At 37.1% G+C, this 26646-nt stretch overlaps 1 protein-coding gene across 1 annotated transcript in view; it reads right to left on the minus strand.

Annotated features, from left to right (window-relative positions):
- MYO16 (myosin XVI) overlaps positions 1 to 26646 on the minus strand; it is a 379702-nt gene that overhangs the window by 197102 nt on the left and 155954 nt on the right. The window contains exons 6-9 of the mRNA XM_082054681.1: positions 20782 to 20906; positions 17526 to 17651; positions 6266 to 6341; positions 4757 to 4910 (exon numbers count right to left, since the gene is read on the minus strand). Coding sequence (XP_081910807.1) covers positions 4757 to 4910; positions 6266 to 6341; positions 17526 to 17651; positions 20782 to 20906 — 481 coding nt within the window. The remainder of the gene's footprint in view (positions 1 to 4756; positions 4911 to 6265; positions 6342 to 17525; positions 17652 to 20781; positions 20907 to 26646) is intronic.

A 26646-nucleotide genomic window follows, 5' to 3' on the forward strand; every position in this document is an offset into this window, starting at 1 on the left:
TGTGATATGCTAAAAAAACCCAAGCAAACAGCAGACTCCTGAAATCACTGCAACAATACACTACACTCTTCATTCACATAGAAGTCAAACCTACACATGGAGATGTTTCTCTTACTGACACTTCAGACCACATCATACTTCTGAAAAACAACAATGCCAAAATCTTGGATGATTTTGGCAGTGTCTTCTGTGTAGAGGAACTAGCGAGGAATCAGCCCCAGGAGCTGAGAACATAAACATCTTAAAAAATAATCGTCTGGACTCTGACAGTGCAACTGAGACAATCTCATGGAGTGAGCGGCAGCTCTTTGCCAAAATGTGTGTGTAATTTCTTTGAAAGGAAATGTTGCCTCAATGTGGGAACGTGGGAATAACACATTCCACTATGGGACCATGTCCAGATGTCAAATTTAGTTTAAAAAGTCTTATTTTTACTCTAAGTTACTTGAGTTTGATCACTGATTATAATAAAGCCAGGATTACACACACAGCTAAATCAAAGGAAATGAAGGAGGACCCACTGCGAACATTGATTACCATTGCTGTTGAAAACAAAACCGAACCACAGACATAGTTTTAGAAAGGTACATTCCTAAGCAAAGGCAAAGCTTGTTCCAAGCAGAATTCATTGGAAAACAAGTCCATGTAGTAGTTTCCCATTGGAAAAAGATACATTAACAAACCCTTTCTTTTTATGAAACCCTCAGTCTGCAAACATCGGAAGAATTAGATTCAGCATTTTTTAATAAAATATACAAAATTTCCTTTCTTATTATGTTGCCCTTCAGATATATATATATAGCTTTTTTTTTTTTTTACTCCTGTGATTGACCTAAGATAGATTTGCCATAAATTTGTTTACCAAATGTCACATGGCCAAAAGATCCAAGAATCAACTTGTTTCACCTTTTTTCTTGATTTGGATTGCAGAATAGAAAAGCCATTGGCCAACTCTTTTCATGAACTTGGCAATTAGATGTAACAGAAGAAATTAAATAGCTGTGACACTCACAGGCAGAAATGTCTAATACTAATTCACATTCTACCCAGACTCAGAGCTGAATGAAATATAATTAAATATAAATCTTTATTTCTGAGTAGTCCTTTGCTGTTGTACAAATCTCTCAAATTCCTTTAGACTGAATTATTTTTAATATTTAATCACAAAAACAAGAAAGATATAAAGAAAAGCATACACAATTAATTCAAATACTAAAAAACAAAGCACTATCATTTATAACTTTTTATTATTCATGTGATGCTTCTTTTACATTGTGAAGATCCAGGATTTTTTTTTTTCTGTGAAGCTGAACCTTATCCATTTAATGTGACCACTTTTGTGTTAACCATGCAACACACATGAGAAACACTTCTTTAAAATTCAGCTGTAAACTCCCCAAATAAAATAAACTTTTCAGGTGTTGCAAAAGAGAAGTAGGTTGTAAATCACAGCAAAGTGTGGGGAAAAAAAGGTGTCTACTGTTTCCACAGATGCATTTGGAACTTAAGAGGACAACAATGACTTAACCGGTGTTTTCCAATGTATTGATGCACAGGACAATGATCTATAAATTATGTGCATTTGTGAGATATTAATAGGACCTTACATGATAGAAATGCTGACATATAATTCATATTAGAACAAAAGTGTGAATTATTACAAGAAAGAAAAAATATATTAAAATCACTCCAACAGTTTATCATGACTCAGGTTCAAGAAGACTCAGAAAAATAAAACAAACTGAAAAAAAGTGTTTTCAGAAAATAATACCTCTTAAAAATATTTCTATTGACATTGATATGTATTTCTATTAATCACAAGATGAAGTCAAGCAATGTTATTGAAAACTGAACTATAGGACAGAGCAAGACAAGATTTTATGTTAATGTAGGCAAGTAGATTAGCATGAACTGTCTTCTTTTATGAAAATTAATGGATAATTAATCGGTAATTAACCACAAAGGGAGACTTAAGTCAAAATAATGTTGCATAATAGACAGGAACGAGAGTTATCTAGGGTAATCTTACTTGAACAAGGTAGGACTGTTGCTACTGGCATACCTAACTGGAAAAAAATCCTTCATGTTACATGGCAAAATAGTAATTTTAATTTTTAGATGTAAAAGACATCATATATGCAATTAATTTGAAGTTTTGTGTAGTTTTTTTTTTTTTTTTCTAGATAAACTGAGATGGTTTTCTGTCAGTTCCCATCCTCTAGCATGTCCTTGTTTTCTAAGAAAAAAGAAGTAATATAAAAAACTGGAAGCTGACAATCAAATAATTGCCAGTTTTTTCATCAATATTTGAATCACTACTGCAGCTTTTAACTTGGTAGAAAGATGTTATAGAAAGCATTATATCAAGGTGGATTCTGCAATGACATTTTCCTCCAATTTCTAAGCCAATTTACACCTCTAAACTGCATATCTCTGAAATTTCAGTCTAAATAACTTTTTTAAGTTATGTGACAGAAACTTCAGAACTGATTAAACATTAGGAGAGTGTCTGAAACCAGTAGAATAAATGAAATGCAAGTTGCTACATAAATGGTTAAATGGAAATGCTCTGTAAGAAGAAAAATGTAATCTATTTTCTTCTTTGTTGTCATGAACACTTCTATGTATGTTTTACTTCCACATTCTGCTGCCCATTTTGAAACACATCCATTACCATAATTAATATTAACTTAAATATGTATAAGAAAATATATAGTGTGATTAAGTTAGCATTACCTTGAGAATAAGTTCCAAATTTTTTACTATTTATTACTACATAGATGACTGCACTATCTGTTGGCTTAGGGACTATTTCACCAAGAAAACTTCTACAAGTACATGTATTAAATTAGAAGTGCAGTGGTGATCACTGGGGCCACATCACAAGCCTAAAATAACCTTCAAACAGATAACAGTCAATGCAATTTCCTGAACTATAAGCTATGTCAATTAATGTATTCTGGTATGGATACATTTACCAGTAGAATAACAGAATTTCTTCTGATTGTACCATTAGAAATAAAATTGGTTCCAGCATAGACCTTAGGTTTTCTGTGTTGGCCAATCTTCAATAACCTCATAATTTTAGTACAATTCTGTGCTTTAGCTAAATTACTTGGTCAACCTTCAAACAAACTCATACTGCTAACAGAAAAGTAAGATAAATGTTGATTATATGACAACGTGGTCTTCAATACAGAACCAGCTCTCTACTCTACCAGGTCTCTACTGCCACTCATTTTCATGTGCCAGGTTCCATCATTTTATTCACAAATGATAATACTTTAGCAAAACAGTAAGAAACAGATATGGTGGCAATGCATTAATTAATGGTACATCACAAACGCATTTGTAAATACTTATAATGAGATGCTGCCAAAATTTATGTATCGATATTTTGCAGTGAGCAAAGTGCATTGCCTACAAATTACTGTACTGGGCATAAGCTGCAAGGTTTTGGCAGTAAAGGGGGTATGTGGGGGCTTCTGTGGGGACAGGCCAAATGTTGCCTCATGCAGGACACAGGTGGCTTCAGCCAGATCCACAATGGTCCTACCATAGGACAAAGCTGAGCCCATTGGCTAAGCTGATGGCACTTCTATGGAAATATATTTAAGAAAGGGCAGAAAATGCCACAGGGAGAGAAGTAACAAAAAGATGAAGAAACAAAAGAGGAGCCACCAAGTCAGAGGTGATGGCCCACAGCAGAGCAGACACCACCAACCCCTGAAGGTACTTCAGTTACTTCTCTCTGCTTCTGCTTCCTCTTCACTTTTGTCCTGTGTGGTACATGGAGGAGCCACATTGGTGCAGGTCCACCCCTGGAAGGGCTGCAGTCTGTGGGTAGATCCACAGCAGGGCAGATATTTCCCTGAAGGCACTGTGGCCCTGGGAGGAGCTACGCTGGAGCAAGTACCCCATCGAAGGTACCTCAGTTTGTGGAGGACCCATGTCAAAGCAAAGGAAAACAGTAAGGAGGAAGGAACAGCAGAGAGAAATAACCACAACCCTGCCCTGATGAACCCTTAATCCCTCACTGAAGGGATTAAGTGTAACTTGCAGCAATACCATGGGGGAAGAAGTCGTTGGAGTGAAGCTGAGCATCAGAAAGGGGGAGAAAAGGTGTTTTCCCTAAGTGTATAAATGTTTGCTTCTTTTTTTGCTTTCCCTTTTTAAGCAGTATAAATCAAACTACGAAGTTGTAACTGCGGGGAGCTGTATCATTTTATCTGTGATTGTGCATATTTTTACTTTCAGGACTTGTCCCTGCTTCTCTCACAAGCAATGGTAGTTTTGCTACTCTATTCCCATCTACCTTCATAAAAGGATCTTTGGGTCTACAGTATTAACCTCTACTAATTCTGCTAAGGCAACCCCAGATAATTTTACTGGTACTTATAACAATGTCTTTTATTATTCATAGTTTATGTTAATAGCATTAAGGTTAAAAAGAAAAAATATATATAAGAGATACAAATACAAAAGATGATTCAGTGGATTACCAAAATGAAAGAGTTACTTGACCCATCAAGTTGCGCAGAATCACAGAATGGCTGAGGTTGGAAGGGGCCTTTAGAGAGCATCTTGTCCAGTCCCCCTGCTCAAGCAGGGACACATAGAGCCAGGTGCCCAGGACCATGCCTAGATGGGTTTTTAATAACTCCAAGATCACACAAACAGGATTCAAAGACTGGCAAATATAGTTCAAATGATAATCTGGCCTCAGTGCATCACTCTTTACAAAACTAACACTTACAGTTTATTGGAAATTGTGGGCACATCATGGATGATCTCTTCATATGGCTCCTCTTGAGATAAAGCAGAAACAGCTAAAGGGTCTTTCTTTTTTTCCTCCCAAACAGTTTCAGCCTTCAGAAGCATTTCCTCAATAAATTCAGAAGCTGCAACATCTAAGACATTGGAACATCAAGATATCAGACAAAGAAAATAGTGCAGAAAAGTTCCTTTCAGTTCAAATCTCCAGATCAGATTAAGCATCCAGCTAGATAAAATGAAAATAATTGCTCAGATATTGATGATAAAACAATACTTGAAATTACTCAGAAACGAAAGCAAAGTAAACTCAGTATGGAATTGTCATTTGTAAAACCTCAAAAATCGTTCTAACAGTGTAGTGAACTGAAGTATTATTCAGTAATTCATTTGACTTCAGGAAAAGAAACACAACTTTAAAACTCTCAATTTCGACAAAAGCATATACTGAAATCCTTTTCAAACCTTTACATTTCTATAAGCTATATTTATATGTCTTGCATATACAGAAGTGCTGAAATCAGTTGTATTTGCAGACCAGAAATATAATCAACACAGCTATGTTGAATAGATACTAAATATGGTTAGCTAGCTGTATTATTACATGATCTCAGTTAGGTCCACAGCCTTTTATATAAATACAAACTGGCAAGTATCTAACCACAGGTAACTTCCCTGAGTTTGAGTGTCATGAGGTTCCCTGTGAGGGTATATGGAGGTGGCACATTATTTGAAGCATAACATATCTTGGCTTATTATACAAATGAAGTTTCTCCTCCTAATCTGACAGAAAGATTGTATTTTCTACATTACTAGGTTCCTTCTTTGTTTTATTCTAGGCACGAAAAGTTGGACAATCATGTTCAACACTGCTATCTAGCATTATAGCTTTAGCCCTGCTTTGATCACTGGGTTAGACCAGTTGATCTGAAGTCCCTTCTTACCTAATATACTCTATAATTCTGTTATCTTTAGAGTCAGTGCTTCAGCTCCCTGTTGCTATCTAGTCTAAGAAAGTGCTTTCTTCTTTGGGAAACAACAGGTGTTAAACTTGAAAACTGGATGGTGAATTAATTTTCAGTCGACAGCTATGGAGATTCCAGTTCACAAGGCTATGTGCTATCATCAGTTGAGATAGAGAAAGGAACTCAGTAGGAAGCCATCAAGGAAGTGTAAATGCAGCTAGTACCAAAGCACTGAAGAACTTACAAGAGAGAAACAAAACTAAAAATAAAGAGGGAATTCAACAAGAGGAAAAACATGTTACCATTTGACATGACATCCTGCATGATTACAACTAGCAGTTCTCAGCAATACATGAAAAAACATATATACATACATGCATATGTGTATGTAACCCTACACACTATGTAATTTATATGTATACACACATATATGTGTGCCTGTGTGTGTATAACTAAGAAACCAAGAAGGAAAGAAAACAGTGTCACAGTAACTAGTACATACACAATATACATGGATTTTCACCTACCTGAAGGCTTTTCATTATTGCAGTTAAGAAGATTGGGATTTGCCCCGTGCATCAAAAGCAGCTTCACAAGGTTGGTCTAAAATGGCCAAACACAGATGTTTGAAATGGCAGAAGTAGGAAGGGAACAGAACACATGTTATTCAGTTTGTTCATTCGTTCCTGCACTAGCTGAAATCATATGATAAAACACAGGCAACACATGCAAAATACCACCTTCTGCAGTTAGTACACACATCACAAAAGGCAGAATAAAATACAGTTCTCATACAATTTCAGTGTACCCTCATCATAACTCCACCCTCAAAGTGTCTCTCCATCCGTAGATGTGTAAACAAATCTGCATCAGTAAGGAAAAAAAACTAAGCCTCCATCACCACTCATCATGACTTGGACCACAAATATTTATTTATGCCTTACCAATTCAACAGCTGTGTACTATTGCTGCCAAAGGTGTCTGACTCACAGCCACCACAAAAGTAAATCTATTATCTGTCGGTAGTAGAAATAGGCGCATACTTCTTATGTTTACCCAATCCATTTAACATACTAGTAATAATAGCAATTATACTATAATAGAGTAGGATACAGTATCACATAATGAAAAAGTCTAAAACATATTTTTTAATTCCTGCAAGAATGCTGCAAGCAATTGTTTTTAGCGAGCTCTTCTATTGCTGCACTGAAGCCCCTAGAGATATTTCTCCATCAAAAGCTGTAGTAACGTCTACCCTGACAAACTGGTTGGTCAGAAAGGACTAAAAAACTGCACAAGAAGCAAAAAATACATTTAGAATGTGAATATAGAGCCCAACTAAATGAGAAAACTGTCTGCACTTTTGGATATACGCAAAAGCAAATCCAATTTGTAATGTAAATATAATCAAAAGGGGAAGCCCGCATGAGCAGAGGGGAAAACAAGCTGTGGAGAAACAAAAGGATTCCTCAGGCCAGAAGAAGAGAGCTACAGATAAATGAGACCTGAATTGGAAGGCAGCTAAGAGAAAGGATAGTAATTTTACATCAAAATAAGCAATAAATTAATAAAAACCAAAAAGGAAGGAAATAATTGCAATAAAAATAAGAAAATTCAATATGGATTCACTATACAGACAGCAACTTACTACAAAAGACCACAATAAAGAAGAATCAGTTAAGTGCAAAAATAAACCCCAAACTTCTAATAACAGAAACACAATAAATTATTGTTGCAAGTTCCTATACAATAAAAAGATCTTGCTCTCCTCAGCTTTCTAATGCTGGCTTTCCAGTAACAGTAACAACAGAAAATGTAGCAAAGTGTGGAAGCAAGGAGGAAGCAAAAACAGGTTCACTTCCAAATCCAATTAGCCCTGCTTACAACTGAGTACCCTCAACACATATATCTCTGTGTTTTTTCATTATGAAAAAATGGTGCATGCTTAGTCACTGACCTTACTAAACCAGCAGCAGTTACATAATTTCATTAACAGCCATTTTGAAAAGTAGCAGTGGTTTTACCAAAGGAGAGGGGTTTTAAACTCACTCTCAGTTCAGTAACAATAAACAGATTTTTGGGTTATCAAAGTTCAGGATTTACATCACAAGAAGCCTGTTCTGTGCTGCAATGTCAATGTTTCCTGCTGCCAAAGAAATAACTCCTGCTGGAAATCCTTGATGCACATCACCAAGATTAACGTATTCACGCCACTGTTGATTTCAGTTCCCTGCTTTTGGCTATGCAGAACTGTCTGTATTAGTTTTAACCTCATTCACATGTTTTAGAAAGAGTGAATATATACATATAATTGAATATATATATAATTGGATATATATATAATTGAATTGCCAGATCTTCAGAACTGTGCCAAAGACTAGAACTATTAGTAATTACAGCAAATTATCAGTATTCAAATATTTCAATTTCAGAGTTACAAATACGGTAGATATGACTACATTAAGAGAAACTGTAATACTTAAGGAAATATTGCAGACATAAAGGGTAAAATGACAATATATATATTTTTCTTATTTTACAGTTATCTGTGCCAATTCATACAAATAAAAAAAAAGAAGCTTTTTTACCAAGCCAGAACCTGCTTGCCTTCATTTTCAAAAGCCTTCATAGATCATTCATGCTTTTCCTATTTACCTATTTACTCATTCACTCCACTCCCACTCCAGTTCCCACTTCAAATCAGTCATACATTTTCAGATACCTATTTCGGTCCTTTTTCTAGGCTGCACCTTATACTAGTAAGGAAGTCTTCAAAACATCTGTAAAATTACATTGTAAACCTCATTCACAATCTGTTCTGATGTGATGCTTGCCAAATGGAAAAATGAGCAAGGTGCTGCCATTCCACCATTCAGATGGATTGAAAAATGGCTCAATGGCTGGGCCCAGAGGGTGGTGATGAGTGTCAAGAAGTCTGGATGGAGGCCAGTAACTAGCAGTGTATCCTGGAGATTGGTACTGGGTCCAGTGCCTTTCAACATTTTAATTAATGATCTGGACGATGGGGTAGAGTGCACCCTCAGCAAATATGCAGATGACACAAAGCTGGGAGGAGTGGTTGGAAGGCCAGAGGGTTTACCATCCAGGGAGACCCTGCCAGGCTGGAGAAATGGGCTGACAGGTATATCATGAAGTTCAACAAGGAGATGTGCGAAGACCTGTGTATGGGGCGAAAAAAACGCAGGCACCAGTACATGCTGGAGGCCACCCAGCGGGAAAGCAGTTTTGCAGAAAAGGATCTGGTAAACACCAAGCTGAAAATCAGACAGCAATGTGCTTTGGCCACAAAGAAGGTTAATGGTATCCTGAGATGCATTTGGAGAACTGTTGCCAACACATTGAATGAGGAGATCCTTCCCCTCAGTGCTGCTGAGGTCACACCTGGTATACTTTGTACAGGGTTCTCAGTACAAAAGAGGTGGATACACTGGAGAGAGTCCAGTAAAAGGCTACTAAGATATGAGATAGGAACACCTCACATAAGAGGAAAGGCGGAGAGATCTCAGACTCTTCAATCTGGAGAAGGCTCAGGGGGGATTTCATTAATGTATATAAATACCTGAAGGGAGGGTGCAAAGAGGACAGAGTCAGGTTCTTTTCAGTGCTGCCCAGTGACAGGACCAGAGGCAATGGGCACAACCTGAAACACAAAGTGATCCATCTGAACATCAGACTTTTACACTGTGAGGGTGACCAAGCACTGGCACAGTGAGGATTTGGAGTCTCTATCCTTGGAGACATTCACCAGTTGTCTGGACATGGTCCTGGGCAGCCTGCTTTAGGTAGCACTGCTTGATCAGGGGAACTGGATCAGATGACCTCCAACCTCAAACATTTTGTGACTCCGTGTAACGTGGAAAAAGTCCATCTATGGCTTTTCCAAAAAAAAAAGTGCATTTTTTCTTCATCAGAACTAACTTGTTAGCAAACTTTTAACAGTTTGTATATTTATGGATAGGGGAAATTCTTAATGAAAATGTATGAAGAAAGATTGTATTAATTACAGCTTTACACAGACAAGATTAAAATAAAAAGGTTTTTTGTGCATATAAGAACTCTGAGTTTGGTAAGCAAGACAGAATGCATGATCAGATGTGCAGGCAGACCACCACAGTTACACCAAAAGCGCTATGGGTTTTTTCCAAAATAGAAAGTGGTAAAAAAAGTATCCTGTCTACAGTGAACCTGAGCTTTAGTTCTCAAAGGAAATATTACAATGAAATGAAGTGTAATTCACATTAACGGAAGCAACACTTACAATCTAAGGAGCTAGAAAAACATGCACAGATGAACAGAGGAAACCTTGACTGGACATAGAAGCACTGAAGTTGAACAGTTCTTTAAACCTAAAGAAATATGGACTGCAATACTGAAAATAAAAAGCTATAAGGGAAAAAAGAAAAAAAAAAAAAGCAGGATAAATAAATTTACTGCAATAGGCACATTATAAAGCCTTCAAATAAAACCTTCAAATACTTCAAATACTTTGCCAAAAAAAAGGGCTAAATTTTACCATACATTAAATGCTAGCTAAGAAAGCCTGGATGCTCAGTTTCATATATCACAGGCTTAAGAACACCAGTGTTGGCCAGCTGACAGACTGTGAGGCCTTTTGCCACAGATAAGTGACTGCAGTGACCAGGTAGGAAATACAGAGCATGAAGGAGAGAGATTCCTCAAGAATCTCTTTACGTACTTGAAGCTGCAAAGGCAGCTCCAGACTGCCCTCGAGCCCTGTTAGTTTTACTGCTAGTGAATTAGCTGGGGAGCAGAATCAGTGCTCCTGAAAAGTGTCTTTCTTTTCTGTATGGTCAGATATTTTCCTCTGAAGCAATGCAAAGGACACCAGATCTGTGCCAGCAACTGTAAAGGATAAGCTGCTGGCTCTGGCTGAGCTTTGAACTCCTGAGTTATTATCCAAGTCCCAGTACCTCTACCTCAGATCATTTATTCCCTTTTCTTTACCATTGGAGAGATACATGCTTAAGTTGTAAATTCAGAAAGCTGGAGATTTTATGCAAATGTCCCAATGTGCTACTTTGCACAGCAATGAATATGCATTATCCAATTTGCATGCACCAACAGTAAATTCCTTCTGTTCTTCACTTTTCTTCCCTGTCAAAACCAACATTTCTCTCCACTCCTCTCCTTCTGTTTCAAAGGTGCACATTTCCTACCATCCTTAGTGACCTGGTTTACCATCCATCTTTTGTTCACCCCCCCCATCATTTCTTATTCCTCAGGCCTCTTTTTCTCTGTTTCCTGTATCTGAGACTCATAGCTCCTTAGATGTATCTCTCCAACTTATTTTCTTCCACCCTTTTATTAGTGTTCTTATTGCTTTTTTGGGAGAATGCTATTTTTCTTTTCTTTCTTGATATTAATTCCTCAATTCTCTTTGACTAAGGCCTTCCCACTCCCTTCTTGCAATTTCCTTCCACCTGCTGTGACTTCTTAGGCTTCCACTCAATTTTCTCTGGATATGGTTCCCCAGCATGCTTTCATCCACACTGAGACAAAGCCATCTAATAGGAAACTAGTGGATCAACAACCTTTACTCAAAATCAGTATTATTTTGGACCATCAATCTCACAATAGTGTGCAAAACACACTGAAATCCTCAAGTATTATTTTAATATCTATGGTGCTTATTCACTAAACCATCAATCTCACAATAGTGTGCAAAACACACTGAAATCCTCAAGTATTATTTTAATATCTATGGTGCTTATTCACTAAACACCGTGAAACCGTAGGCAGAACACATAAAATATCACTGGTTACACCATTATTATGTGCAGTCTTCACCACTGAATACGATGGCCTACATCTGCACTCATAAGAACCAGTTTTCAATTGCTTATTAGGCTCAACTTCACTGGGTTGGAAAAGTGCATGTTTATATCACTGTGTGATTTTTGTAAGGTAGTTTGCTAAGATTGCTGCCTATTAGGAAGAAAAATAAATCAACCAAACATGAACACCTTTTGGGAGCAGGGTGTGAGAAAATATATTGATTGACCCTTGTGAGCTCCAATGTGCGTATGATTTGAAGACTTTGTATTAGGCAGAAGATGAATTCTTTGGGGTGAGAATGTTCCTATTGTTGTCTGTTTGGAAAATTGTCGAAACTTAGCCAAATTTCAAACCTTGAAAATATCATAGCCACCAGATATTTACAAGACAGTTTTTAGATTATAAGGGATAAATCAAAGAGCCCATTTTTACTAGTATGGTCCACTGTAGGCCTAAATGTTAGTATAACCAGTATCAGTGGCTCTGTTTAAACATCCACTTGGATATTTAAAAGACTGATAATAAGAAAATATAAATCAAGGAAGTAGTTTCAATGTTTATTATTACTATTATTACCATTACTAAGATTCTGTGATAGAAGTGCTGTAACTTCAAGCTAGCCAAATATTCAGCAGATGGAATAAACAAGACCAGAAACTGCTTAGGATAACACTGGAGAAATGTATTTAACTGGTGGAATGGGTTGATAATCAGCACTTGGCTAACAATCAAGGACAATGAGAAGAAAAGTTGAGGTTAGGGACCAGTGTTCACTTAAGCTACTGGCGACTGAAACAAAGAAAAGCAAACGCCAATACAGGGACTCCCAAGATTTGGGACTAACTTCAACTATTACAGTTACTGTGAACTGAGTATTGAAGGTCATATATTTGTTCTCCATTACATAACAGTACACCTTAGAAGACTGAGTCCCCCTTAAAGCCAAAGTCTAATATGCAAACCTCTAAACAAGAGCAATATCATTCAGAAGCTAAATAGCATTTTGACTGCAGTTGCAAATCTGATACACAGTACTGCTCTAGACACAGGAAATCATGTCTAAAACTCATTACAGATCTCCATTCTTAGTACAGTATAGATGAGGAAGGTATCTTTTCTACTTGAGTGCAGAAAAAAAAGACCATAACCCCCTGAGGTCAGCAAAGTGGAACAGATTAGGAAAAATAGGTTGTGGGAATGAGACTAGCAGCAAGGTGGAAGGAGTGGAGGGGAAAAAATAGAACAGAGCATGGATAAAATACCGGACTTTGGAACCAACAGCATTAAATAAATGAAGTGAAAGGGAAGAAGAGAGACGTGGCAAGGAGCCAGGATGTAGGTAGAGACAGACTAAGCAGGAAAAGAAAATGAAAGAAGAAAGTAACACAATGAGGAAAAAGCACTGAGATTGAAAAAGGGAGATTGGGACTGTGAGCAAGTGGGAAAAGGGATAAGTACAACAGAATAGCAAAAAGGTTGGCATGAAGCCAAGGCAGAGAAAAGAAAACTTGGATGAGAACCAGGGAGAGGAGGAGGGGCAGAAGCTGGCAGTGCAAGGAAATTAGGATTGGGATAAGAGGCGTATGGCAAGGACATGAAGCCAGGCAAATGAATGGGACAATAAGGCAAGAGAATAAAGACACGAACGGAACAGCCTGGCGGCAATGGGACAAATAAGGTTACGTGTAGGAGGAACAAACCACAAAGACTGTGTGTGTTCATACACAGAGCTTGGAAAGGAACCCAGGTTCACCTCTACCTTTCTGTAGTCAGCATGTTTAACCTGCATGGTGTAAGAGTATGCCTTTTGCGCCTCTGGAATGGTTCCAGTAAAGAAGTGCAACTTAATGCTGTTTACAGCTACCTAAGCAAGTGACAAAGTTTACCTAAAAGTTTTTCTACAGCTGAAATGAAGACTTCAGCAGTCTTTACTTCAAGACTGATAATGTACATTTCTATTTTTCAGTTCACCAGGACATTAGACGGAAAATAAAATAAAAATAAAATAAAATAAATCAGGGAAAATTATGTGATCTTGTGATTAAAAATGCTTATAAGTTATGTTCCTATAAATTATATATTATTACTACAGAGAGGATCATAATTCTGGCACTTCTCAAAGTTTGTGCCTGAACAGACTTATTAGTCTTCTTTTTCATCTATGCCTCTCGTGGTTTTATATATATATGCATATTTATTTATATGTATATATACGAGAGGAAGCTACTATAGCTGGTATTTTATGGAAAATGAAAGTTATATTGATCACTGACATCCTGCAATAATCAAATACATATCTAGTGTAGTCCATACACAACTCACCTTTAAAAGCATATATGTATACACTGAGAGTTTTATAGTAATTTTGTAAACTGAGGTTGGCCCTAGTCTGTGTATGAAACTTAAACTTGTAAATCTATTTTCTTATTATAATTTGGTATAGTGTGAATCTAGCTTTTCCTGCCTGAGTGTTCTGTACCCACAAATAGCATTTGAATCATTTCTAGAGACCTGCTGAATATATGGAGAATAAAAGAAAGATATCACAGGCTGAAATCCCAAAGTGGTCTCTCTGCTTGAGGAAAACGAGTGTAATTTGATCTGAAGGGAAATGCTGCTCTCCTACCCGAGTACAATCACGCGTGCCAAAGACAAACAAAAAGACTAAAGAAAAGAGGGTGAGATATGTCTGGATAAAACATTCTCTGGAGGATTTTCTGACCATAAATGAATGTTTCCAACTGCTTGACAGGGAAAATACGTATTCTGAGTGACTATACTCTATTCTTTTTGAAATACTGAACCGGCACCCCCTTCTTCAGGCTCTTCCCATTGAAAACATTTGTGGAATATGCAGAAGGCCAGAAATTGCAATCAAAGGAACCGCTATGGCAATGGCCAAAGTTGAATGAGACTAAATATAATTTCCTACTTCAGTTAATCCCTTCTCATCAAAGCATATTCTAATGATCTATGTAGGTTTTTTTTTATTTTCTATTTTGGGGTCAACATGCACTTAAAGAAAAAAAATGAAATTGCAGTTCATAGCTGAGTCAAATTACTAATACATTTTGGTAACGATGAGTAAATTAGACCACATAGTAAGAAAGTATGCTCTCTTAGACTTCAGCAAGAAACACAGAGTCCCTTCTATGACCTGAAAGAAATGCTGTGTTTGGATGAACTAACAAGACAGAGGGGTATGATTCAGCCCAAGCAAACAAGCCAAATGAATATATATTAAGGGAGAATATGTTGACAGAATGGGAATTTCACACACAGACTTTGAAAATGGCATAGGACATACATAATATTAAGAATAATGAGCTAAGCATCTGAGCTCACTAAACTTTTTTTAATATATTTCCAGTCTGTTAATGGGAAATCCTTGCTGGTACAGGATTTACTCTTGGAGATGTATAGTCAGCAGTTCCACAGTTCTCTTTTTTTCTTTTTTTTTTTTTCCTTTTTGACATAATGAAACCATTGAACCTTAAAGCCAGAGGCTAAATCTGTCTCGCTAAGAGCATGCAATGGAGTAAACTTAAGAATCCCTTATAATCCACACTGCTTAACTCTTAGCTCTGTCCCTGACTCTGCTTTGGACCACTCCAACCAGCCCTCTACAAACACGACTAATCTCCTGTGGAGGAAACTAGATCTAAACCATATGAATGTGAGCCAGACTGTTGTCTGGCTTAATCTTTAGCCTTCTTTTATTTAGCAATTTAACACTTCAGACATAGGCAGCATCCCCCAAGGACAAAATTTTGAGAGAGGTAGTGTTTCAGCTACTGGGGAGTCAGCTCTGACCTGCATGCCTCCGATAGCTGGTTTTAAAGGTGACATTTCTGTGATAAACAACAAAGAAACAGCTTGTGCCTGGGAATTGTGCCAAAGTACCCAAGGCAAACGTCAGAGCTGCAGCCTATTCCCACCACAGGGAGGGCGAGTGTGGGCCTTCCTCATCACAGCAGCCTGGAAGATGTCCAGCCAGGACAGCACTACCAGTTCCAAATTACTTGCTCTTCAGAAAGCAATTGCTGTGCTAAATTCAAATTAGGGGGCCAGCCTGAGAAATACAAGTCGCCCTTCCTCAGTTGGTATCGGTGCCAGGGTGGGTGGCGTGGTCCCCAAGTGAGGACGTGTGCCCCACTCTGCTGTGCAGAGGCAGCAGCCACGTCCACACCAGCACTCCCCAGGCTGCACGCCAATGAGACAACGGAGTTCAAAACTGCCAGCAATATCAGCATTAAGAATGCGTATGTCCAAAATTCCCCACTACATCTATGTAGGAAACCCTGGCATATTCTCATTTCTTGGGGCTTGTTTTGCTCCCCTCATAATCTGATTTTGAAGAGGCTTTTGTGTGTTGATGCAGATTTGCATGTGTGCCAAAGAGGCTGCTATATTCTATCCTTTTATTAAGGTAAAATTATTAAGGTAAAATTATTAAAATAAGCAACTCTGACATTAATACCTCAATAATACCTATTTTTGTATAATGTTAGAATCTCAGTGCACATTAAAAATAAAAACTTGGGTTTAGCTCCAGTAGTTACAGGGAGAAAAACGACAACAGCCCTAGAAGCTCAGAATACCTTGCTTAAAAACATGCCTATTTTTTAATACTATTGCTATTCTTTTTCAATGTTTGCAGCTAGTGGTATTTCATTTAATAGTCTGTTGCACTCATTGGTAACCTAATCTGTTTCTGAAAAGCAGAGCCTCATCTTACGAAACAGAGACACTGACCTTCAGGCAGTAGCCTCAGGAATAACATTCTAGCAAATTTTAGATGGTAAATTTAACCACGAGACTGCTTTTCTTTACAAATATATGTAAAGACAGGTACAGATTTTTTATTTTTTTTATTTTTTTTTAACATTGGATAATACATACTGTCATTTAAAACTCTTATTTATTCCCTGTTTGGAAACAATGCAACAACCTACTGCTATGTTTTGCTTTTGATAACACAGGTATTGTTTTAAATATTTAACTCTGCTCCCTCTGTAGGATTCACTCTGTGCAGTTTTACATTGACTAAGAGTAAGACATCAACTCCATGTCGCCTTTATGATCACTGGGGAGACCCAGCACATCCAGTGGGCAGTTGACCCATCCTTTGTCCCTTTGCCCTGCACTTTGGTCTGGATTCTTCCTGTGAGATTTTAAAATGTGTAAGTTAGACATCTAATATATGCTAGTTGTCCATGACCTCTATAATCAGGGAGGGTCAGATCTCTAAGTATTGATTCATCCCACCTATTTAAAATGTACCTCCTAGATTTGTCTGAATTGCACTCTGGAGGTGATTGTTCACATTAGACAAAACAAACCTTTGTACTTAAGTTGCAGTTGGCTCATCGTAAAAATTACTGGTTCTGCCATTGTAGAGGTGTCTCTATAAGCCAGGTGTTCATTATGAGGTGTGGGTGGTCTTTCACATGCCTAGCTCACTAAGGATAATGTATCTTTTCTCCAATTGTTTCTCATATCATTTACTGTTGAAGTTGGAGCAATAACACTTAGGTTGTATATTAATTTATAACTTGAGATTTGTAACAAGAAGGCTGTGGTGCCATTATTTTTTAGAAACTTCCTCCTGTACAGATGCAAATTAAATTTTGTCTTTATAAATATTAAACTTCAGTATACTTCAGGGTATAAGAAAATAAAAGACAGAAGTGCTTATTTTGGCTCTCTTTCAGTGCAAATTTAATTTTTGCTGGAGACAAACTGCTGTTGATGGTAGATTGATTGTAATGAGCTGTACTGGGCTGATAGCTTTACAATGTCTATTCTCAGATGATCTCTGCCGTTTAAGATGCCACCTATAGTACAGAAATGTGTAAACTTTCCACATTAAAACCAGAATAGTCTCCCTAACTTGCAAGTATTTGCTATTTCTACAGAAGGCTGCCTACCACAAAGAAAAGAGAAGCAGTTGAAAACATCATGCTTTACCTGTCCATACTTTGCAGCTAAGTGCAGGGGTGTCCAGTACTGATTATCCACTACACTGAGATCAGCCCCATGGTCCAGTATCAGAGATGCAACATTCTTGTATCCATTAGCGCAAGCCACGTGCAGCTGGAATATAAAAATACCTTAATAGTTTCAAGAATTCAGAAAAGCCTGTGACACCCCACCATGTATCCTGGCTGCCCCACAGACCTAATTGGCTAAATCATGGTTACGGCTAATACAAAATACACATGTGATAACAACAGAATAGAAAACCAGTGTGGAATCTTTTTCAATATCTATAAATAAAACCTACCAAAAAATAAGAATGTTAGCTTATTGAGAACTATTTAAACAATCGGGTCTCACTAGGTACTCTTCATACCATTTCAAGCAAACATCCTTTGAAACACATTCACAAACTTCACGAGCCTGGGTAGATTCTTGTATTTCAGTAAAGTGTGGCCTATATCTAATTGTCTTCTGTCGCAGTTCAAATATCCCAAATGTAACCTGACACTACCTTCCTCCAACATGAATTCAGTAACACATAATCATTGAGCTTGCAGCACAAAATAGGTAACGAAAAATACTTTCTCAATTTTGAACCACAGAGATTTTCTTCCTTTCACTTGCATTGCTTCCTTAGATACTTAACTGTATGTTGAGGCACATACCTCACATGACCAAACTGATCCAGGATGGTTTAGTGGTTCTCATGGTTCTGTGCTATGATTTCAAATGTTCCATCCACTTCTGAGAGCAAAGGGGACAAAATTTGCCTTTGGAAATTGGCACAATATGATTACTCAACCCCAGTCAGGAGGACTGAGTTCTCATGACGATCAGTAAAGACAGAGCTCAGGAAGATTGCAGAATGGAGAACTGAGAATATAGGTGGCAACCTGTATCCCAAATCATGTAGCCCAACTACATGACTGTTTTCCTTTGAAGCAATGTTAGCTGAAGAGACTAGATTTCTTAGGGTTGAAAGGAATGGCCAATGGTATAAAAAAGGTCTTGCAATAAACCTGTTACTGGAACTGTCTAATTCCAAAGTCACTATAAGCACGGGAGACACCAAAACCAGAGTCCAGGATATTATTTGCCTTATTTGCTATTTCAGTTCAGCTGCACCTGCAGAGCATGCACAAAGTTTTGTCTATGAACATCCTTGAAGCAGAGGGATGAAAAACTCTATAGCTCATCAAAAATCTTCCCCGTAAAGGGGGCAGAACACCGATTCTGTATGCTATAAATGTTCTAATTACAAAAACCTCAAAATTTTCCCGTAATTTGACATCACTTTGGCTTTTCTTCTCTTTTTACAGAGGAAATTATATTTTCTACTCAAACATCAATTTCATAAGTGCTATTTTAAAGTAGTTTAAAAACTCAGAGGATAAAGAAAATATTCTATGACTGAAATATTTCAAAGAAAAAAATTATTGTAGGAGAATTTAGCAGAAAAAATAATTTTGCCATATATCATTCTGTGTCTGTATTGCATGTACACACATATGTGTTCTCTATTTATGGGAATGTTTGCATTTATACGTTTATGCCATCATTTTTTTTTGCCTGATTCATCTTAAGTTACACATGGACTTAGATATATTCTATCAAAAGAAAATAAATCTCATTTGGTACTGAGATATTTATTGTTTTCTCTGTGCAGATAGATGTAGAACAACAAAAAAGACTATTCTCAGAACCCTTTGATACACATACAGCTATCACAGACTGGCTGTCTCCATACTCATGAAGAGAGACAGAGCAGTTTAACAAATTCTGGACTTCCCACCAGTTTGTCAGACAAAAGTTTTATGTAATAGAAATTTCAAACAAATGCAAAATGATCCACTTTGTAGCTACTTGTTGGCAGACTATTAAATAAGTTTAAAAAAATTCAAGTTCAACATAAAAATGGTTCATGCAAAAAATGTCCCCTTTGTCCATATCGTACCAAGCAAAAAACAAACTATCCACAATACTTTTCTCCTGGTATCTGCAGTACTGTTAAACACATTTCAGACATATATTTCAACAATTCTAGCTAACTACAGAAAAGGTTTTATGCAATGATAGTTAGGTAAGTTCATAACTCAATTTAACTTAGCCAATTCAGACTGCAGTAGCAATAAGAGTAAAGTCAAGAGAAACAACTTTGTGTTTTACTGTGATTTAGCAGCTTAGCTTAAATTTATCAGAAAACTGGAAGTTAAATTAATGTTTCTATAAATTAAATTAAAAGTTGTGTTATTTCTTCCCACCCCTCCCCTGCTTCCCTCCTGTTTTTAACTAAAGTTAAGTGCTTGGGGTGTCCATCCCAAAAGTCACAGCTTTCTGTACAGACAGAGCCAGTAGCTGGATTCAACAATGCCAATTATGAGGCTCAGTTGCAGTTTAAATACTTCACAGGTTTTAAAATACAGAATCAAATACTAATGTTTCATTGTATTAATTCAGTATCATGCAATGTAATTCATCATAAGTGCTAAAATAATAATAAAGTTCAATAATACATGCCTTTCCAATTATTTTACAGTATTTGCAGAAAAAACACAGAAATAATTTTTAGAAGTTTTTAAATATCTCAGTGCTGCTGATGACCATTTACTGATTGATAATGACGTTGAAGATTTTATATGCAAAGAGAACATTTCACAGACAAGCTATGTAGGGAAAAATACTTTAAAAATACTTTATTACATTAATTTTAAAATTATTTTGATGGCTGAAGAAGTAGTGATCCTGAAAAAAACAAAGGGATAGCAGATCTATTAGCACAAATAGGTATAATGACATGAGTAACTACAGAAACATGCAAATTTGGTAGAAGGAACACTTATCCGCTGATATGGTGGATGATTCATTACACTGAATCAAGATGGAATGGTTTCATGAAACAGTGTCTTAGCCTGGTTCAGACAGAAGATACGAGCCTAAAACAGGAATCACCGATTGAAGTTTCAGGCCATCTCTTACACAGAATGTCAGAGACCATAAGTATCTGCTGTAGTTCTAAACTGCCAATACTTTTTTTTGCTATTAATTTTTGTGTTGCATATTCAGTGGCTAACAGCAAGCAATTGCACAGCATTGACATACGTCTATATTCAAAAGACCAGATGAGAACCAAAATCTCGCATTCCCTCATTTCTGCTCCTAGAGAATTGCCATGCAAAGACTTTTAGTGGTACACAGCTGCAGCACATGCATATTCACAGGGCGACGATGACATATTCCCACTCACCAGGGTAACTCCTTCATCATTCTTTTGATTCACGCTTCCTCCACTCGATATGAGCTGTCGGACATCTGTAAGCATTGTCATAGGTCTCTGGATCTTCATTTGGCGCAGCGAATTCAGCTCTACACCTGGAACAAAGAAAAGGCTAAAAAAACCTTCCACTATTTCATTCATCAATAAAGAATAGCCATACAATTTTGCTTTCTGGGTTTGTAAAAGTTTAATCAACATTTAATTAGGCTTCAGTGTATATTTATAGAACTTATATTTACCAACAAGTTTACTCATATCTGTAGTTATCAGTCACTACATGGATGATTTAATGTCAGTCAGCAATATCCAATTCATAGGCTTGACCCCCTACTGACTGGCAAGAGCAATTGTAGGCAAAGCAGTTGTTATATGATTAAATCCACTGGGATTTTGGAAATACCTGTGAATGGGAAAAGAATTAAACAAACCACTCAAGTGTTTGAGTCTTATCTAATTAAAATTATTTTTTTGCTGCATTCTTTCAACCCTATGTATGCAACACAGTGCCCAGACCAGTGTTTCAAATCTGTTGGCCCCACTACATCAGAGACTGTGAAATCTCTCAAGCAAATGACATTAAAACTGAACACTTTTTTTTATCTGCCTGAGTTATTTTTAACCAGCATCAGTTCTCCAGCTGAGACCACTGCAAGGCCCCATAAACCAAGCGAAAATGTGGTGTGGAGGCAGAAACAAATGGGAGGGGATGAAAGGAATGAAGGGTGCGGGATTGCTTGTGTCAGCATTGCTACTGAGAGAAACAGTTGTCAAAGTACAGTTTTAAAAGGAAGATCAGGAAGGGAGTCGACTACCAAAAGAAAGCATGGCCTCCAGCCTGAAGAGATTTAATATTATAAACAGAAAGTATAACAAAATTGCTAAGTGGTCAAATTAACAACTGGCTGTGGCGTGATTGAAATATTTAACCAAAACTCAGGGCTTGATTCTTCCACTCCTGTCTGCACTTGAACACGCTAATAGAAAACGTTATTTGAGTATAAAAATCCTTCCTCTCCGCCCTGGCCATGACATAATAAAAAACATGTGAATAAATGATTTCTTGGTTCTCTTCCACATTTGTCAGTGAGCTGAAAAGTGACAAATTAGAAATTAATTTAATTAATATATATTTAACTTAACATTTCATCTCCAAAAACTCCTGCAGTTTTTTACATTACTGAAACAACTGAAGTATGTTCCAGGGTAAAAGCACATTTTAAGTTTCTTAGTATTAATCTAACCCTGGAACTCTTATAAATAGCTGTACCATATGTAGTTCAGCAAAGAAACCCAATCATTTTCTTTCTTTAACATGCTTTCTTTAACATACACACTGCTTTATGTTCTGAATTTTATTTGCCTGCAGCATTTCTAAAAGTTTCAGCTCTGAAGTGAAATGTTCAGTGTGAATGATGTCTTGATGGGCACACTTAGTTATACCCATATTTTCACACCTGTCACGTAAATGATACTAAGTGAGATCATAAATAAAACACAAACATAAACCTAATCTGAAGAAAAGGAGATGTTTTCTGTTATCTGGACTAAAACCTGTGGTCTTTCACATAAATGCAATTCAGAAAAACATATATATATATATATACATACATACATACACACACACATATATATATGGTACTGATAGCTTAACTTAGATAACCAATCAAAAGCAGAATGTGCTAACATCCTATTGTCTGACAGTCGCTAGACTGGAACACAATGCAGATTTCATAGGATGTTCTGATTATCTTGTAACAAACAATGTATTCTTTTTGTCAGAACTGAAGATTTTATGCCTCCATCACATGTCGCAGTAATGATATAAAACTACCTGATGACATTTAGAGATTGTTGATGCCACATAGCATCAATTAGATCTCTTTTTTTTTTTCTTTCTGTTTCTGCCTATTTGTTGCTTTTTGCAACAGTAAACTGATAGTTTAAGATTCGTGTCCCAGTGATGGAACTATCTCAAATGCATAAGTGTAGATTTCCAAACACTATGTCGTGTGAAGGACTACATACACCCCAAATCAGTTATCATTTGCAGCACCGACTTCACTTTTCTAAACACATTACAGACCGACTGAGCAGCTGAAATGAAACTTGACTGATCATAATAAAGCTCTTTCTAATATTGTCAGGTAAGGAAGATTAAAGCTGAAAAATATATTTATAATTTTATACCTGATGAAGAAGGCTATTTTAAGTACTACTGACAGAACTTACATCAACTTTTTCTTTCTCTTGATGTCTACAGGAAACAATAAGTTTTGTTTTTCGAGGAGACAGGCAATAGGTGGAAATTAATGTACTACCTCTTTTGTGTGTGAATAATACCTCAAGCACACAAAACCAAAAACTAAGTTCACAATCTAGAAATTAGAAAAATGAATTTCTGACTTTCCCTGGTAAGAGAAGAAAAAAAAATACTGAGAGTGAAACAGAGTTTTTATCAAGCTGTTTGGTTTGTCATGTTTCATGTAAATTATAGTAATGGCGACAGGTTGTGCCTACAGGTTGAGGGCAGAGGCCAGCTAAGTCCACTCAGCCTTTTCTAGCAATTTACTACTGACTGATGCTCAGCATGATCAGAGAATGAACTTATCAGTAATTTCTTATACTAACAGTGAAATATTGATCCTTACATCTTGTAAACGGCATCTTATAGAACCTTGGTGCATCCTGTATGGAGCCCCAAAAAACCTGCCTGTTAAAGATTAATTTTATTCATGCTGAGGGAGGAATCTAGAATAGAGTTCAGCTGCAGCAATTGCTATATCATAGAATCATAGAATCATAGAACGTTAGGGATTGGAAGGGACCTCAAAAGATCATCTAGTCCAATCCCCCTGCCGGAGCAGGAACACCTAGATGAGGTTATACAGGAACATGTCCAGGCAGGTTTTGAATGTCTCCAGAGAAGGAGACTCCACAACCTCCCTGGGCAGCCTGTCCCAGTGCTCTGTCACCCTCACTGAGAAGAAGTTTCTTCTCAAGTTTAAGTGGAACCTCTTATGTTCCAGCTTAAACCCATTACCCCTTGTCCTACCATTGTTTGTCACCAAGAAGAGCCTGGCTCCATGCTTGTGACACTCACCCCTTGTATATTTGTAAACATTAATAAGGTCACCCCTCAGTCTCCTCTTCTCCAAACTAAAGAGACCCAGCTCCCTCAGCCTTTTCTCATAAGGGAGATGCTCCACTCCCTTAATCATCTTGGTTGCCCTACGCTGGACTCTCTCCAGCAGTTCCCTGTCCTTCTTGAACTGAGGAGCCCAGAACTGGACACAATATTCCAGGTGTGGTCTCACCAGGGCAGAGTAGAGAGGAAGGAGAACCTCTCTCGACCTATTAACCACCCCCCTTCTAATATACTCCAGGATATACGTTCTATGACAAATATAATTATAGTCTCAGAGAAAAGGCACAAACATTCTACATAGCAACAAAAGACACAGTTTATGCGAATCTCAAGATGGCTTTACTATTTTCAAACTAGTATTTGTATAAAGGAATTATACATATTTCATTAAACAAATAGCAGTAGACAGCCTGGCAAGTGAGCAACCACAGTGATATGTTCTATGGGCTTAATCTTTTATATGTCTAAGTGAGTTTTGAAGCAGAAACAACAGAGATTCCCTTCCTCTGCCTTTATAGAAAATAGAATGAAAACATGAAAAAAAAACCTAATCAAAATTGCAAAATTAGAATTGCAGAGTTTTTAATTCCAAGAACTTGGGAAATATTAGGCTTCAGCATGAAGATTTCTCTGGCAGGGAACTGGGAAGCAGCTTTACCAAGCAGGCACATGTATCATTCTCTGAGGCTCAAAAAGGTGACCTGGTCAGTAACTGCCTTCCCTTAATCAAGTTTGTGATTCCAGATAGTCTGCTCTTCCCTGCCAGGGAGTGACACTTTTCATGAGTTTAGATGGAATAACAAAATGTTACTCATACAGTAAGTAACTCTTGCTGCCTGAATCAAAGAATGACCTTCATGTTGGTTTTCCAAAGGGAAATGTGGTTGAGATATTCAGCTGAAATAGGACAATAGCCAGCATGAATAAATAAAGGAAGAAAAGTAAATTGGCATGTACTATGGGAACCGATTCACATTTTAAAAAAATGCAAAGTCAAAAAGGAAGGCATAGGATGGAAAATATGCTTAAAATACCCTGTAAAATCAGAACAAGAGCTACATGCCCACAAATTCTGCAGGACATGAGATGGGGAAGCAACAGTAGCAACCCTGCAGGACACAGCATTTGGTCATGAGTATCAGAGCTGATGACAGGCAGGAGCATAACCTAAAAGCTACAAAATATATTCTTTCTCACCATTTAAGAAAAACACCTGACAAGGCCATTTAATGTGCTTTGGCTGTCTCACCCTCTCTGGCATATGCTTGTAGAACTGACAGCTCAAAGGATTGTAAAAATCTCAGATAAAAAGAGTGAAATGAACTTTCAAGAAGTCGCAGTCATAAGGAAACACATAACAAAGAGAACTGAGAATTGCTATAAAAATGTTTTTCCTCAGGGAAGTCCAGTACTAAGAAGTCTCTCCATCTACAAGGGGAACACCTGCTTCTGTGACCAGTACAAAGCAAAACACTCAAGTACTCTTTGGGAAATACCCACTAAGCACACCCAGCAGCTGCTCCTTCTGTAACTTGCACATCTCATTCCCAAACTAATTTAACAGTCTTCAGGGGAGGTCAATATCATCTGCTCTTTCAAACAAAAATATACATTAAAACCTTGCAACAGCTTTGAGAAGCCAACCTCTCCTCTTATTTAAGTCTTCTCTCACCCAGTCTATATCTGCCCTTCCTGCACAGAGCTGGAAATGCAGCAAGGCTGTTTACACCCCAAGTGTGATGAGCCTGTCTGTACTCTTCTGTAATTCTGGGGATACCATGGTTTTAGATGTCTATTTTTCTTCTGTGCAGTGCACTATAGGGTAGACACATTCATAAACAATCAATGAGGAAAAAAAAAGTCATGGTACCATTCTGAAAATATTAATTATATTAAATTTCATTCATGAAAATATTCAGGTGTAGTTTATCCAGCTTTATTTGCCTGAAGTTTTAGAAGGATTTTTCTAGCTGCTTACTAGGTAGCTTTATAAAGAGCATTATTTTTGTTAAATTACATTGTTCAGTAGCTCTTGGGCATATCACATGTCATTAGGTGCACCTGATTTTCGAAGGTCAGCATCCGAATAGATACATTTCAGCAACATTTATTATGTGAGAAGGGAAGTCAATATTTTTAGTATATCTGCAAAAGAATGTATACTTGCAGAACTGCTGAGGCCTACAGCTCTAACTCACTGAAGAACTAGTGACTGATGGTTGTTAGGTTTTAACTCTGCCTTTAAAGATATCATTACATATGCTTAGTGAAGGATGTTTAATTTATTTCATTCTAGTCTGAAAAAGCTATCAGAAATGAAATTTCCATCTCCTCCTCAGAATGACAATACTCCCACTCTAGCGAAATGGGTTTTTTTCCCCTCTCTCTTCTATAATAGGATGCTGATGACCCTTGCAGATAAAATTAGTTAAATGAACTCTATCTCTTCCTAACTAGTCTGAAAACAAAAATATTTTTTGTAACTCATTTTAAAAGAGTGGTACCATCTCGAGGTTTAATACTAAAGCATTCATCTGTGGATATATCTTGCATGTTTATGATTTTCTGCTGTAATATTAATATTAGAACACAGGAATGCAACTTGTGTCATTGTTTCTGGTTACTTCCGGTAAGTACGTCTGAAATGAGGTCATGACATACATTATTTCTATACTCAGGATTTTTCTGAA

This window comes from Streptopelia decaocto (genome assembly GCF_964273445.1).
Source record: "Streptopelia decaocto genome assembly, chromosome: 1".
Lineage (NCBI taxonomy): Eukaryota > Metazoa > Chordata > Aves > Columbiformes > Columbidae > Streptopelia > Streptopelia decaocto.